We start from the raw sequence: 18,532 nt of genomic DNA, 5'->3' as shown, positions 1-18,532 counted from the left end.
CGTATATAGATAATTTTGAATTAATTTAAATGAAAATTACTTATATATGTCTTAAATGTTTAAACACATATGGCTAATAACACATTTTAGCATCGTTTGTTTACGTTTCCATGTTGTGATGATTTTCGGTAATACAAGCGTGTATTTTCCCGTAAAATGCTCATATTCTAACGTCATTGTTTTATGACGTCACAAACTCATTCATAAAAAAACCATATGACGTGGGAGTACGATCCGAACAGCACATGCAATATATTCAAATTTTACCACGGGTGTGTACTCAAAACGTTTGAAGGACGTCATGTTAGAATTAAGAAATAATTCATGGGGGCTTGAATATATCGTTATTTTACCACGGGTTGGTCCTTTATGACAAATATTTTACCCTGAGCGATAGCGAGGGGTAAAATATCGGCATAAAGGGACAACCCGTGGTAAAATCTAGATATATTCAAGCCCCCATGAATTATTTCGATTCTAATAGGACAAATACGGCAATTTTTTTTGGATCGAAGCGCTCTAGGTGGAGGCCATTAAGTGTATATATATATATATAGTCAAGTGATCAATAAGATCTGAGGATGTTTTGATGCAATATCAGACATAATTCATACTTTTTAAATTTCAGTAAGACAGCATTCAGACAACTTCAAACAAAACGTAGTTGTCCTTTGATGTTGTTTACTATATTTGCTTTTCGTTTTTGGTTTGTAAAAAGATAAAACTTTGGTGTTGACGCTTGATGTGTTTGCGCTTTTTATAGCTTGCTTTGCTGAACATGTTTTGCCCGTCGATGAAGACCGTAGATGACCTTTAAATTCTTACCTTCTATGTCATTTGAACCATGGCGAAGAGCTGTTTCATTGGCAATTATACCACATCTTCTTATTTTTACATTTAGGACCTTTTGACATTCAGTATTAAGGAAAACTGATTTTTTATCGATAAATTTCACGTGTAAATTTAATTATTTGTACCATATCGGAATTATTTCAGAGACGTAGAGTGTCGGTTAAAATGGTATTTTCCTACAGTTATAATAATTGCTTATAAATTCAATGTCAAACGCCAGAAAACCAGTTTTATTTATTTGAACAGGTACTATTTTAATGGATGGAGATGGTGTCCAAGTTGTGCAGGTTAACAATTCGTTAGATGTTGAACTTGCCTGGCATTTAAATCGGCATGTGCGATCTGATCAAAATTTAGAGGACATATTTAATGAAAAATACGCCATAAAGCTTATGGAATGGAAAGAAAAAGGACATGGTAATAGGAATGAGAAGTTCTTTTTAACCGACGCAGTAAGAATTAATAAATATACTTAATATACTATTTTCGTATGAAAAAAAAGAAAAGTATTCATGTTCCCTATAATATAAATACTTTTTTATGATTATCTTCAGTCCTCCTTTTGAAATTTAAACTTTTGTTTATTCTATATTATGCTAGTATTGGATATGGAACCAGTACATTCACAGTTATGCTTTTATACACTATACTGTTTAAATGGTGTTTTTTTTTTACATTTTTCAGAAAAACAAGGATGACGAGATGCAGGATGGATGATATTACATCAGTGTGTCACTTCTATACAGTTCCGCTTCTCCACATTTTATTTGTTCAAAATAAAATTGTAAATAAATAAAAATTGATTGCCTCATACCTTTCATCTTCAGGCTGTTGGCTGTGGCACACTGTTGTTAATATCATTCATACTTCATTAAATTTATATGAATACAGCTAACAGCCTGTAGATATACATATTGAGTGAATCCCTCTGGGTCAGGGTTCACATAAAGATATTAGTTGCTTTGATAGTCCTTATATAATATAATATATAATGAGATTGTTTTTCTATATGGTCATCAGGAATATTTGGAAGACACCTTCATTCGTAGTTCATTAACTCGGTAATAAGCTAATCAAATCAAAACACAACAAGTGTTCTTGAAGTAGTTAGTTATAAAGATATATAAAAATCAATTTTTTAGAGAACATTTAAAATTCTTTCAACGAAGACATTCACACCTTGCAGTATATAAGAAAAGAAAGATAAATTGAAACTTTCGGGTTAAAAGCTTCCTTTTCACGAATCTAAAAATATTAAGAGTTATTGCGCACTATTGCTTATAAGAAGAAAGATAGATAGCTTATTCGGATTTAAAAGGCAATTCCTATGAATAGGTACCAGGCTTATAACTTGACACGTTAGACCCGCGTTTCGTAGACGAATAAGAGTCATCAGTGACGCGCAGATCAAAATAGTTAGAAAGCCAAACAAGTATAATACCGGCGTCACACACCAGCGTGTAGCTACGACGTATGCCGGGCGTAGTAAAAACATGTACGGTACCAAAACGCTAGTTATTTTGAATATATTCAACCTGTCAAACATATCTGTATCGTCTGCACAACGAGTGTTAAGCGTGTATTTGGGCGTACGAGAAGCGTACCTGAGCGTTTATCGGGGGTTCAAGTAACGAACGTCGGCGTATGCGTTTATCTAACGTAGATAGAATGCAAGCTACGAAGGAAAAAAGTCTCTTTAACGTATTCAAGACGTGCTCCGGTCGTACCTGGGACGATAATCGGTGATTTCGGCGTGTCTGGGACGTCTTATGAACAAGTGTTTGTTACAAACACACCTGCAAACGTTAAAGTGAAACGATCTTGAAGCGTATACAACGTGCCCTTAACTGATCTGTAGCGTTTTTAACGCGCAGTGTATTACGTGCGGTATAGCGTACATGTATACGCTAGACAAACGATTGAGCTGGATGAAAATTTTTATGCTGTATCCAAGCGTATACCTTTGCATTTCGACGTACTTCAAACTTATAGAACGCGCGTTTAACGATTGCTTAGCGTTTATTTGGTGTGCAACGAACGTATACCGACTTTGTCAGTTTTCTCTGTACGTCTGGTGTACGCCTGTCTATACGCCAATGTGTGACGCAGGCATAAGTTGAGGAGCATTGAGGACCCAAAAAAGTTTGCCAAATACGTCTAAGGTAATATATGCCTGGGATAAGAAAATCCTCAGAATTTCGAATATTTCATACTTTTGCAAACAGTTTATTTATATAATTACCATACCGTTGATATTCATGCCAGCACCGAACTTCTCGGCTGGTGATACACTATGTGAAATATGAAAACTGATGTTTAAGAATTCCGTCTTAAATAATAAAAAAAAAAAGCTACCTCCGGTTCACTCCCGGCCGATCTATTATAAAGGTTACTTTGTCTTTACCTTATACGAAACACTTAATTATATTATAACAAAATAAAGCTTTTAACCTAAACATCATAAAAGTCATCGGATTGGTTCAAACTAAATGTAACAAATATTTGCCATAATGTTTCAAACAGGTTTTTACATTTCCTATTTAGTCACACTATCACTGTTTGATTCGAATAGCAATTATTTTAGGAGAGGTCAAAATCTAAATGTTAGATTATCCTTGACCATAAAGGCCTTATCTTAATGTATAGGTCAAAGATCGATCTCAAAACAAAGGAACTCTATTGCCTCTAGTTTAAAGAAAGCATCTTGGAGCATTTGTTTATTATAGATAACACATCGGAAGTAGATACATTGACTTTGATCTCCAACTTGTTAAGTTCGCAATGACTTGCTTTCAGGTGGTGTGTCGTTACAGGTGGAATGTCACAAAGCTATAATAAATGTTTCTATTCAGAATAGGAAAATATGCTACGTAATTTGATATTTGATTTACATTTGCGGCAAATTCTCATTCCACGAAGTATGGAGTGCTTTGCTCCAATTTGCCATGTCCAAGTTTTCTGAAAATTCATGAAACGATAGATTTCCTAAATAAGCCTTGGTTAATTAGTAAATGAATTACAACAGTTCGACGCTTTGGAGAGTTTACACATTGTATAGACACGTGTCTTGTTTAAGAACGTATATTAACCACTAGCTTTCTTGTTTTGTTTCTTTATGTCTGATTAAAAATGTGTGTTCCACTACTCATTTCACAAATACACTCACACACATACCGAAATAAAAAACACGTTTTATGTCGTTTGGCAGACATTAACCTCGATTTTTTATCTTTACAAATATTTTTACCAGAATCATTTGTTTGTTGTAAATTGACGACTGATGAATGTCTTTCAATGTTTAAATCTTGTACTTCATACATTCATTAGTCGTGTTACCAACTGATCATCTTTGATAGATTCAAAAGCTGATGTATGTCTATTTGCATATGACTATGATTTTTAAACCTTCAGAGGTTCACATAACTCGTACCATTCCATATTTTTTGGTCCTATAGTTGTGCAATTATCCAATGTCAAATGAGAATTATTCATACAAACAATAAGGAGATGTGATAGGCTCGCCAAATGAGACAACTATCCATCACAGTCCACTAATGTAAACAACTAAAGGTCCCCGCACGGTCGTCATTTATGAACAAAACTCAAACTGAATACTTATATATATGTTTGAGGCATTTTCTAGATTTAGGCATACGTATAATTCCTGAAAACTTTAGGCCTTTTGAAGGCGTTGAACACCGGAGCAGTTTTATTTTGGAACTCTGATTCAAACAAACAATTTACTGAAACTGACATTATCAAGATGTTTGACCTCTTGATTGAAAACATATTTGTTACGTTTTTATGACATGTTTTTCAACAGACTGTTGGAAATTCAATGGAAACCAATTGTACTCATATTCTTGCCGACTTGTTTCTTTATTATTATGAGGCTGACTTCATACAGGAACTTCTAAGGAAGAAAGATAAAAAGTTAGCAATATCCTTTAACTTTACGTTCCGTATATAGATGATGTTGAAATTCGTGTATTGTACGGACGCCATCACGGTTGACCGTTACGGAATTACCGTTTCACAAATAATATCGGATATGTTCCTTATGTCGTTAGTACAATACCCTTCCCTTTTCACAAACGTAAATAACCGGATTGGTCATAACATAAGAATTAAGACGAGTGCAACATGTGGAGGCAGGATCTGCTTACCCTTCCAGAGCACCTGAGATCACCCCCAGTTTTTGGTCGGGTTCGTGTTGATTGGTTTTTAGTCTTCTATGGTGTGTCCTCTGTACTAATATTTGTCTGTTTGGCTTTTTTTTAGCCATCACGTTGTAAGTTTATTTTAAATAATAAAAAAAATGCCCTCGTCGAAATGAAAATGTCTGAAACAAATGTTTCTTTTCTTTTCTCTTGATGTCTCGTAAAACAAATGTGGAGGGTTTCATTTTAAAATGATTAAGCCTGTTACTCGTACCATCTAGTATACATTAATGACATTCACGTTGATTTTCATTGCACAATTATTTAGTTTGATTTTCGTTTAATTTTTCACAAAGCCTTGCACGAAGGAGGTTGCACACTCAGCAGTATTTGTCTTTTAGATAAAAAATAATATAGTGAAACAAATCTTGGAATTTTATCGGATTAATGATTTTAAGTTACTGTTAAAAAAACATGTATACATGTACAAGTTATGTTTACTTAAGATCTTGCCTCGAGCTGATAGACAAGTTATCTAAGTGCAAAATAATTTTGAGCGACATCTTTTTGCGCCAAAACAAAACCTCATTTGCGCTACAAATTGTTTTTCGCCAATGGTACTTTTGCGCCGCTTCAATTTTAAAAGAATTATATGTATCCTAAACTGCGACATTAAAAAACCATCTAATAGCGCCAATTTTTATTAACAAATTGTGGCGGATCCAGAACTTTTGTAAAGGAGCGCTGACTGACCTAAAAGGGGAGTGGGCGCCAGTCACACTTCAGTGATAACCTATATTATCAACCAAATGTTTCCCACGAAAGCAGGAACCTGGGTCCGCCTATGATAATTTTTTTTTATTGAACTTCGTCAATTGTGAACGATACCTTGCAATATAACTATTTCTTTGACTGCATCCTACATTCATTTATAAGATCCTTTACGGTAAATAATTCAGCTGATCTGTAAAAATTCCATCTTCGTGATTTGTCGAATTTTGTTTCCAAATTTCAGTCATTTTACAAAAGGACTAAGTACTTTAAGTCAATTTAATCTAATTTTTATTTATTTATATATATAAAAAAACTAAATGATTTGTCAAAATTCCATACTTGTATTCGTGACTTATATATTGTTGCGACGCCAGATTGAAACTGACAACGAAAAGTAACACCTGAGCACCGAAACCTTGTTTAAGTAAAGTCTAGGTGGTCAGTGGTTTAACACGTCGGGTACAGAGCAAGGAGATTTGGTGCCACGATATCTCAGAAGCACGAGTTTGAGTCCCGGAACTATAAATCTGCATTGTTTGGCTAAAATTTAGACGTATTATTTTTATATATCGACAGCTATCATGAAAAGGCCCCACTATAACAATACGGGAAACATGTTACATGAGGAAATGAATGTCATAATTAATAACAAAATTTTTAACGAAAATTATGAATAACAGGTTCTTGACATGTAAAAAGCACATAAAGTCGAGTTAAACATGACCGTGAGATCTCAAATATACCTTGCCCCAGACAGTTGTTAAACAGCACACCATATACTACCAAATTGCAAAAAAAGAAGTTCTGTGAGAAGGATAAAATAAGCAAACAAAAAACACAAAAGTACCGATCGAAGAAAAGTCTTAAGCTATATCATATTAATGATAAACTCATCATAGATACCAGGATTAACATTTTATATTTACGCCAGACGCGCGATTTTCTGTAGAAGACTCATCAGTGACGCTCGAATAAAAAAATGTTAAATGGCCAAATAAAAAATGAAGTTGAAGAGTACTGACGACCACTAAAGTATGTTCTTTCAGACAAAAGTAGTTGCGGAAGATACCAAGGAATTAAAATAAAATCAAAAGTCGATAAAAAAAGCAATAAAAAAACCCAGACAGGTTCACAAAACTACATACAAACTAAAGATTGAGCAACTCGAACCTGATCGAAATATGAGAGTGATCAAATAAATCGTATTATCAATCAGTACACATTCAACGGATTTATGTTAATACGTCATAAACAGTACGAGCCTTGCGAAATGCCAATAAACAAGTAGACAGTATCGACAGTATTCATTCTTGACTGTATATCGATACATATTTAGTTATGTTTATATTTCCCAAAAAAATTAAAAAATCGATGTCAATACCGATGTCAATGGCGATAATTATCCCTACCGAATTTGTTTAATTTGGTAATTTTGATTTAATGAGTACAGAAACGTAATTTAAGAACTACATTTATCAACAGCTAGTGTGCATCCCTGACACTACATATATGATTGAAACATGACATCTTTTATAACTATTTAAACAACCAGAAAAAACATAAAGTTCAAAAAGATCTCATTGCATAGATGTAAACTCACAGGCAAAGTGGTACTATTTTTTCTGCCATTGGCGACAGAATAACATTTCAAAGACTACGTTTTCCACTTTTTTTAATAAAACCTGGACAAAACCGTTATGTGTGGTGTAAGTTTGTTATTATTCTGTTTTAAAAATTAAAGCCAAATTATTTCATGACCAACTTCTAACAAGGCTTGTTTCTGTTATCCATGCCAACCGTCATTTCACACCAAATTTATGATTTGTTGGAATCATTTTCGAATAAATCTCTAGAAAATATTTCATTAGGTTTAAATAAAGGCAACAGTGGCATACCGAGTTTGAAATTCATAAATCTATTTAGAAAAAAACCAAATCGGATTACAAACTCAAACTGAGGGAAACACGTCAAATATAAGAGGAGAACTACGACACAACTGCAACACAACACTCAAATGTAACACACACAGAAACGAACTATAATATAACATAACCATTTTCCTGACTTAGAACAGGACATTTTAAGAAAAAAAATGGTGAGACAATTTTAAGAAACAAATTATAAAAAAATAATTTATATTGTAAATATACACATTGCAGTAATTAATAGATAAATGATAAAAATATCCAATTCGTAAATCTTTTATAAGCTGTGTCCAAAGTCAATTTTAATGAAACGTAAATAAAAGTTCCTTAAGTAGGTTAAAACAAAACATAAACGACGAAAAAGTTACTTCCGGTAAAAAAAAATGGCGGCAAATACGTTGAAAATGGCTACATTTCGTTTATCCTTTAAAACCTGTGTTTTAGGTATAATCCAAAGTAAGGTCTGTCAAAACGAAAAAAAAACAGTTCCTAAAGTACGATTAAACAATACATAAAACACGAAAAAGTATACTTCCGGTTCCAAAATGGTGACAAAAACGTTGAAAATAGCTAAACATCCGTTGAAAGCTGTGTTGTAGGTATAATTCAATTTAAGTTTTGATAAAACGTAGATTACTGTTCCTAAAGTACGATAACACAATACATACACGACGGAAAAGTAACTTCCGGTTCCAAAATGGCGACAAAACCGTTAAAAATATCATTATTTTTTTCATTTTCTTCAAATTTAAAAGAGATATCATCACTCAATTTGTTAAGTTTAAATACCAAGTTTGGTAAGAAAAGGCGGTTTGCATTCCGTATGATAATCGGACAGTTGCCAACATACAAACGCGTACAATGTAGGCCAGAAGGAAATCGTTTACAGTTACAATGTATCAACAACGCTGGATTTTTTGTATCCGCTTTTCAAAAGTTTCTCATAGAGGGTGCAAATGCAGCCAAATATCTCCATTTTGGTTCCTAACTGTCATTGTTTGTTTTTCTTTCATCCAAACCAGTATTCATAATTTGGTATGTGTACCTGTCGAATACACACATCCGGTTGAGCCCACCTTGATATGCTCTCTTTCGATGTGTTCCGGAAGAGAAACGCTTGTAGGGGGAATATCATCTCAAGGGCGCTGCTTCCTGACACATGATTCCAATCGTGCCTTGTTAACAGGAAATGTTGATGTTGCGGTACATTATACAAGCAAATGCTTCCATGATGTCCATGTCTCTGTCTCTGTCATACAAAACTAAAGCATGTAAAGCGAGCAACAACATCCTTTACATTTGGAAATAATTCCAATGACTGTCAATCTGATCTTTTTACTTTCCCACGAAATTCTGACACAGCGTCACATTCACAGAATGCATGAGCACATTTGATATGTCATATACATGATGCCATCGAACGTCTTTATTCCCTCAAAAGCATATCCACACTTTGTCCATACCTTATGCTTTGAGAGCTGCAATCATAATACTACTATATCCGTATCAGTTCTATTTAACATTACTTTTATCAACAAAATTTAGCAGAAAGCTTATCATGGACAAACATACGTGTATCTGCTTGTTCTTGGTTATAAAGGGATAGATGGGAAGTAACCGTATTGAAATTGCAAAGAATATTTCACCTTCAGTAACATTAACATTTTTATAAGTCTCTAAAGAAGCAATTCAGTCGGAAACAAACTTGATCCTTGGCGTTCTATCAGAACCAACAACTTTTCGTCTAGCAACATCACCTCGCCTTTTTCTCGGTCCAGCCTTTAAATTATTTATTTAGTTATCAAATACGAAGTCTACTCTTCTATACTTATCGCTTCAAGATTTTAAGTGAGGCAGTATGACATCGATTGCGTTATCATCAAATAGTTTTGCACGTGGTGGCTTGGAATTGACCATTGCTGCCCTCCTCTAATGGTAAATGCATCAGAATTAAGATCAGTTGATGGCAAATCGCACAATATTTTAAGTATACCCATGTGCTGCGATTTAATAAAACATCACAATAACATTATTCTGTGTTTGTGTCTGATCAATTGTGATATCAGAAAAATCCTGCTGGTCTTACGTACAGTGAAATTACCATTGGCACCTTGTTGGTGATGCTCATGAAGTGAATCCATATCTCGAAGATTGATCCGTTACCGTCGAACATAATTTTCATGATCTGGACCAAACAAATACGGTATCATGCTTGATATGGACTATTTGTAAGGTACGATATCTGACTCATAAAATGGGCGTAGCGCCGAAAGAACTAAAATTCTTAATTCATAATTGAACAACAAATTTTAAACTGTGGTCATGATGACTCTCTTTCCTTGCACCAGTCTATCAAATAATCGACCGACACAGAGTCGTGAGATATATTTTCTGCGATAAGACAATAATGGTTCAAGCAAAACAAACGCAGTTATTTGATTCGCATGTCTAAACCTGTATATGTTCATTTGAATACATTGTATATATGAAAATAATATGACGTTCTAGGTGTTGCAATGTAGGCTTGAGTGAGGGCACAAATCCATCAACTTTCAGGCAATATATTCCCATGAATTTTAAAACAAGCAATTTTAATGTACTTTCAACCAAACAAAACGATAAACTTATCTTCTCCGTACAAATCTGGCCATTCATACTGAACTTACTTACATAATACCAAAAGTGGTTGATATGCAGCTAAAATTGATGTTTGACCAGAATTTTGAAAGTTTAATCACTTTGTTTACCTATTCATCGTTTGATTGATCAATTCAACTGAATTGGCGTGTTTTCAAACCGAGTGGCATTATAGAAGTTACAGCTACTTGAAATTGAAGAGTATACTTTTTTAAAGGAATCAAATGACGACCAAGATATGTTTACAAAATTCAAATTCTCCTCTGTTACATAAACTATGATTTACATCAGTGTGCCCTGGTAGAGGGTGGAAATCGCTCTGTATGTCTATAAATAGTTTGCGCATGCCCAAAATTGATAAAAGCATTTATTTCGTAACCTTAATTAATTTAATCAAACCAATTCATAACATCATTAAAAATTCAAAACCACCAAGTAAAGAGTAAATAGTTAAAATCTTTATGTGTAAGTTTTGTTAAATTTTCGCGCATGCGTAAACCATGAGGATTCAAATATTTATTTGTATTAAATACGTCAAATGCTAGGAATGTCGCCACCAAACCATTTAATATTTTTCACTAAAACAAGATCAAAGAACAAGTTTCGTAGAAAAATCAGTATTTTTGAAATCGAAAAAACAGCCATTTTTGAAAAAAGGCCGTGGCCATCTTGAAAAAAATGGGTTTTTTTTCATGGCCAGCAGTTTTTTCTTAAAAAGTATATAATAATGATGCTTCGTGCTAATTTTCATGATTGTATCATCATTTGCACAATTCCCTCGATTATGCTTGCTAATATCTTCCACTACAAGATGGATTTTTATTCAGATGGTTGCATATCCAACTATAGCAGTCATCACGTGACTTTGGTGACGTAACACATCACCCGTATCAAGCCCAAGTAAAATGTATAGAAATGCATAGGGGCTTTCTGGAATCGATGAAATACATTACTTTAAGTTCATGATACTAAAAGTGTGGGTCTACATAGTGATTCCTCATATATTAAGAAATATAAATATTCCTTTTGGAATAGTTTAAATTTTGATCTTCTCCCTTCCAAATGCTTTTGAAAATTTGTCTTGTTGCCTCGATAGTTAACACCGTTAAATCATACAACTACGATAAAAATTGGATTTTCTGTCGTCTTTAACCTTAAATTGCGTTTTAAACAAAACCGATGGAATAATTGTGGGTCTTTGTGCTTATTATTATATTCATAAATATTTGAAATATCGTATATAGAATAGTTTAATTTTCTATCATGTCCCTTCCAATTTGATTTGAAAATAAGCTATTTTCAGAAAATTTGTTATTATTTTTCAAGATGGCGACCAGATTGACAGCGTGGGGCGACATGGTAAAAATATAATTTGTACGATTTTTACAATGAAAATTAAATAACTGTTGGATGTTCGCGTTTTCAGTCATTGTCTTACCTTAAAGCAGCATGTAATCGATCATTGGTTCCTTTTTATCAAGCTTAAACATGGTGTTGTTATTTTTATAAAATTTTGAAAAATGGCGAACAAATAATTTTCAAACGTAGAGGATGTTCGACACTTATTTTGTTAATGCACATAATTCAATTTATTTTCACTGTTTATATTGCAATTAAACATGACACGTTATTGTAACTATAAGAATAGCCTTTGACAAAGCTAGATTAAAGAGATATTAATAAATAACATCAACGTGATCAAAGAAAACAAACATGGCACCTAATCATGATGTAATGTTTGACAATACCCATGTAGATGCATGTTTTGACAATACCTATGCCGGTTAGTGTTGTCCGATTATCAATGAAATTCTTTGCAATATTATTTTATATTCATAAAAGAAGACATCGAATGGATATAAACCGAGGTGAACTAAATATATTTTTCAATTTTCTTTAAATAATTCATCAGGTTACCAGTAAAAAATCCTAATTGAACCAGTGACATGCAGGGTTATCGAACGTTATTATGACTGTAATAGTTGCATATGAAAAATTCTGCATTCTGAATTTTGGACTGTTTCGTAAAAAGGGAAAAAATGTTGTGTCAAGTATTTGTTAGGGTTACTTAAATGTCCCAGCCATATGTGATACCTTCTTTTTCATTAAAAGGGGCACTAGCGACGAGATAAATTAAAAAAATCAAATATATCATTTTATTTGCTCAATCATTAATGAAATGCAAACAGTACATAGTACGACGTCATTGAATCCGTATTCATGTGAACTTCAATTTAACCCCTTAGCTTCAAATGAATAACCCGTGAATTGTATGTCTAACGTTATTTAAAGGAAAAGAATGTCAACATTGAAAGTGAAACAAAGGTATATCAATGATTGGCTGATTTGATCCACAGAAAATTATTGTTATACTGGTAAAAACGATGATAAATATTTATTTTTCATCTATGATATGAAATTAAATAATCCAACTGCACGAGTTTGCTCAATCTTTATATATATATATATATATATACATGTTTACATCGCTTATATGGTCATCGGATGTCGTTAGAGGTCAACTTGATAATTAATTAGATCATCATAGATGGCGTCTAGACTAAAAAAAACATAAAACGAACCTTCGTATTTTCATGCCCTTGCCTTGATAACTGTTTATTTTAGACTTTTAATAATTTGGATAAACGTTTTAAATTGGTGAAGATGAATTCGACAGCTAGTGCCCTTTTAAATCAAGGAAGGGTATTATATTTATTACTTGTCTCTAAAAAAAATAGACACGAACATATTTCTGAGTGATTGGTTTTCTATTATCTTGAAAAAGATATTAACTATAATTCGGTGTGAATATTTATACTTTTGACAGGTATACTTTTGACAGGTATAGTACCTGTATAAAACATACCTCAACTTTCATTATTCATTGAAACTGTTGGCATTTTGGCATATTTAAGCCAACTGTGAACCATAACATGAGGTCTGCTAAGAGCTATATTCCCAAAACACAACAAAAATGTATTAGTGATTGTACACCGCAACCGTAATAGTTCGACAAATACACAAGACTGGATTTTTTTTGAACCCATTGTTTCGTCGCTACATTTAGACCTAAACGATCATAAGACCCCATTGTAGGATTATGGCCAACGAAATTAACCAATGTTAATTGGCCAAAAACTCTTAAAATACATTATCATAGCTATAACTCTTAAAACTTATCCTTGTGAATATATGACCTTGACAAACGTCACTATGTCAAGGTCTTGTCCAAGTTATTGAATTTTTTCTTGAAAACTCATTTTTACGGTTTAATGTGTTTTTAAACTGTTCAGCGTATTATGCGTTAATTTTGGGTGTATTTTTTACAATATAAAAAGGAAACCGTATCAATTGTTCGCGAACAATTGACATATTGGTTGCTAATGTTTTGTATCAACTTAAAATTAATTATCTTAATTGTGACTACATTTCTTTCAGGCGAACGCCTATACTAGGATGCATATGAAACACGCTGGAGATTATTGCGTCCAGGTAAATTAAATACTATGTGACACACATGATTTTTAGAGATGCAACTTTCCCAGTTAATACAGTATTCAGTTTATACAATTGTACTTTTTTTCTCGGGTGAATCGGTCTTTTATTCGAGAGAAGAATGGGTTTTTTTGTTATCTTTATTTCGAAAGAAATTGCATGCGATTAAATGAATTTATTATTGTTTCACAAGTATATCAATTTTATTCATAATTTGTTTGAACTGATTTACAATAGTCGTTTTGGGGCTCTTTATAGCTAGATGTTCGATGTGAGTCAATGATCTGTACTTTGAACTATAATGGTTAATTTTTACACATTGTGGCATGTATGAAGAGATGTCTCTTTGACACTCATACCTCACCTTCTTATTTCTATAAAAAAACAAGCACGAAAATGTTCTATCCTGAATTTGATGTCAAATACTGACTCTAAGCTTTTCCGACTGGTTTCCGTTATAAGTTTTGTCGTTACTTGGTTGATTTGGAAGACGAATTATAACAATGTCTAGCTGCAAAGTAAGTGTTTTCAGCCTTGGTGTCAGTTGTAGAATCGTTCAACCATAATTGGTCGAGGGCTTTCACATTGCTACAAGAGACGTCGGGATAAGTCAACAACTCTATGAAAGTGGTATATATACTTGGATTAAGGATTCAAACTGCTGACCGGAAAGTTTATGATAAATGTTAATGAAAAAAACATGGTGAGACCATTGTGTACAAGGGGTTCATCATCTTCCTTATTTCATGAAAAAATGATTACAACCGTTTATGTTTTTTGAATCCTAACATGACGTCTAACGTCTAAAACGGAAGTAACATAGTTTCTCCCGAAGACAAATCCAGCAATCATTTATTTTTTAATATGTAGTATAGCACTAGAAGTGATTTGGTCTTAAACAAACGATATATATAATCCGTTTTTAGCTCACCTGGCCTAAAAGGCCAAGTTAGTTTTTCTCATCACTTGGCGTCCGGCGTCCGTCGTCCGTCGTCCGTCGTCCGTCTTTCGTCGTCTGTCGTCCGTCGTCCGTCGCTGTCGTCGTTAACTTTTACAAAAATCTTCTTCTTTGAAACTACTGGGCCAAAATAAATCAAACTTGGCCACAATCATCATTGATGTATCTAGTTTGAAATTTGTGTTTTTTGACCCGGTCAACCAACCAAGATGGCCGCCATGGCTAAAAATAGAACATAGGGGTAAAATGCAGTTTTTGGCTTATAACTCAAAAACCAAAGCATTTAGAGCAAATCTGACATGAGGTTAAATTGTTTATCAGGTAAAGATCTAACTGCCCTAAAATTTGAAGTTGAATCGGACAACCCATTGTTGGGTTGCTGCCCCTAAATTGTTAATTTTAAGGAAATTTTACTCTTTTTGGTTATTATCTTGAATATAATTATAGATGGAGATAAACTGTAAACAGCAATAATGTTCAGCAAAGTAAGATTTACAAATAAGTCAACATGACCAAAATGGTCAGTTGACCCCTTTAGGAGAAATTGCCCTTTATAGTCAATTTTTTACCATTTCTCGTAAATCTCTGATCTTTTACAAAAATCTTCTCCTCTGAAACTACTGGGCCAAATTAATCCAAATTTGGCCACAAAAACATCATTGATGTATCTAGTTTAAAATTTGTGTTTTTTTACCCGGCCAACCAACCAAGATGGCCGCCATGGCTAAAAATAGAACATGGAGGTCAAATGCAGTTTTTGGTTATAACTCAAAAACCAAAGCATTTAGAGCAAATCTGACATGGGGGTAAAATTGTTTATCAGGTCAAGATCTATCTGCCTTAAAATTTTAAGATGAATCGGACAACCCATTGTTTGGTTGCTGCCCCTAAATTGTTAATTTTAAGGAAATTTTACTCTTTTTGGTTATTATCTTGAATATTATTATAGATGGAGATAAACTGTAAACAGCAATAATGTTCAGCAAAGTAAGATTTACAAATAAGTTAACATGACAAAAATGGTCAGTTGACCCCTTTAGGAGAAATTGCCCTTTATAGTCAATTTTTTACCTTTTTTCGTAAATCTCTGATCTTTTACAAAAATCTTCTCCTCTGAAACTACTGGGCCAAATTAATCCTAACTTGACCACAATCATCATTGAAGTATCTAGTTTAAAATTTGTGTTTTTTGACCCGGCCAACCAACCAAGATGGCCGCCATGGCTAAAAATAGAACATGGAGGTTAAATGTAGTTTTTGGTTATTACTCAAAAACCAAAGCATTTAGAGCAAATCTGACATGGGGTAAAATTGTTTATCTGGTCAAGATCTATCTGCCCTGAAATTTAAAGATGAATGGAACAACCTGTTATTGGGTTGCTGCCCCTGAATTGGTAATTTTAAGGAAATTTTGCTGTTTTTGGATATTATCTTGAATATTATTATGGATAGAGATAAACTGTAAACAGCAAAAATTTTCAGCAAAGTAAGATTTACAAATAAGTCAACAGGACCAAAATGGTCAGTTGACCCCTTTAGGAGTTTTTACCCTTTATAGTCAATTTTTTTCACCATTTTTCGTAAATCTTAGTTAACTTTTACAAAAATCTTCTCCTCTGAAACTACTGGGCAAAATTTTACCAAACATAGCCAGAATCATTATTAGGCTATCTTGTTTAAAAATTGTGTTTTGTGAGCGGGCAAACCAACCAAGATGGCCGCTACGGCTAAAAATGATCATATGGGTAAAATGCAGCTTTTGGCTTATAACTCAAAAACCAAAGCATTTAGAGCAAATCTGACAGGGGTAAAATTGATTATCTGGTAAAGATCTATCTGCCCTGAAATTTTAAGATGAATCGGACATTTCATTGTTAGGTTGCTGCCCCTAAATTGGTAATTTTAAGGAAATTTTTCTGTTTTGGGTTATTATCTTGAATATTATTATAGATAGAGATAAACTGAAAACAGCAATAATGTACAGCAATTTAAGACTCAAAAATAAGTCAAAATGACCAAAATGGTCAATTGACCCCCTAAGAAGTTATTGTCCTTTACAATCAATTTTTAACAATTTTCATAAAATTTGTAAATTTTTACTAACATTTTCCACTGAAACTACACGGACAAGTTCATTATAGATAGAGATAATTGTAAGCAGCAAGAATGTTCAGTAAAGTAAGATGTACAAACACATCACAATCACCTAAACACAAGTTTGTCATGAACTGTCTGCTTCCTTTGTTTAAGTCACATATACCAAGGTGAGCGACACAGGCTCTTTAGAGCCTCTAGTTTTAAACAAAGTATCTAGAAAACAAATGATCCTAGATTTAGCTTTGTGTACCGTTTTATAACATCAAAAGGGCGTAATTATTATTTTTTACAAACAATGTGACCTTAGATATATGCACTTATATTTTAGCTTTTAATCTTAATAATGAAAAATAATGAATTTGAAAGAGAAAACATGAAATGTTTTTGAAGAATTGAGTTTTATGAAGTATGACTAATTTTACAGATAATGGGACTTCAGAATGAAACTTCACCTGTAAATGATAAATGGAATGAAATCAAATTTTACTGCTTTTCCGTCAAAGGTAATTATTTCCTGATTAGCTTGTTTATAAAACCATGCATATAACTTGAGGAGTAAATACAACGTGTCTACATCCATATTTATAAAACTCTATAAATGAAAAAAAAATCTGTGGTAGATCTGGATGTTTTTGATACGTTCCTGGTGAAGGTTTGCAATTCGACAAGGAAAACTTGTAACTGTACATCCTTCCAAAGCGCCTGTGTGATTACATCCTTTGGCTTTTGGTAGAAAGGTGTTGCCGAATTTTGAATTGCTTTGGAAAGAGTTTTAAACTGTCTTTTGTTTGTCCGTGATTTTTTAATAGCCTTTTTGCGACTTATAGTATTTGAATGCGCTCAAGTTTAAAAGTCATATGAATCTTATAATTATGAGATCGTTATACGATGAAAAGTGAAATATATCTTTAAAACGAAAAGCACACATTCAAACGATTCAATAATTCTCAATTGTATAAAAAGTATAAGAGAAAAACGTTACTTAAAATTTTGATTTAATTTTAACATGTTCAAAACTAAAATAGGGAAACAAGAAGGAGGTATCGGACACATCAAAAAGAGCTCAAACGAACGAAACGTCACAACTGTTTTATTTGGTTCTTTGACGTAACATTATGTGTTTTTTTAATTTGATGATATTTTGTGTTTACATGATATTGTTTTACGATACTAAATGATGTTTTGATATTACTCAATACGACATAGTCATCACTCAACTAAATATGTATGGATTTAGACGAGGATTACGACAGGCAACGGGATAAAAGAAACTGTTCAACTATATTGAGACTATAAGGTCGTTTATACAAATCAAAATTGAAAAAAAAACTTAACAGGCTAATGAATTCCGACACTTCACCAATCGTTTGAAACCCAAGTGTTGCAAAATACCCTTTTCTGCCTCTATGACAACTATGTTGTTCCTGCAGATAAAGCCCAAACAACATCGTGTTTGTCACATTCTAATACTGCATGATAAATGAATTAGGCATTGACAATTTACTTGGAAACTAACTTATCTTACCTCATAGATTTATAGAGATATGAATGGTTAAAGGACTAAACGTGGTGACTATGTATATATGATATAGGGTGTCCTAAAAATATAGGGTTAGTTACCATATATGGTAAGC

At 33.1% G+C, this 18,532-nt stretch overlaps 1 protein-coding gene across 1 annotated transcript in view; it reads left to right on the top strand.

The window, feature by feature from the left end:
• The window catches only part of LOC134710317 (uncharacterized), a 176,809-nt gene that overhangs the window by 58,776 nt on the left and 99,501 nt on the right, over nt 1-18,532 (top strand). The window contains exons 15-17 of the mRNA XM_063570626.1: nt 1,099-1,304; nt 13,787-13,840; nt 17,323-17,401. Of these exons, the coding sequence (XP_063426696.1) occupies nt 1,099-1,304; nt 13,787-13,840; nt 17,323-17,401 (339 nt within the window). The remainder of the gene's footprint in view (nt 1-1,098; nt 1,305-13,786; nt 13,841-17,322; nt 17,402-18,532) is intronic.

The sequence above is a fragment of the Mytilus trossulus genome, chromosome 3 (assembly GCF_036588685.1).
Source record: "Mytilus trossulus isolate FHL-02 chromosome 3, PNRI_Mtr1.1.1.hap1, whole genome shotgun sequence".
Taxonomy (NCBI): domain Eukaryota; kingdom Metazoa; phylum Mollusca; class Bivalvia; order Mytilida; family Mytilidae; genus Mytilus; species Mytilus trossulus.
The sequence above is the reverse complement of the archived record's forward strand: the minus strand, read 5'-3'. Positions and strand labels throughout refer to the sequence as shown.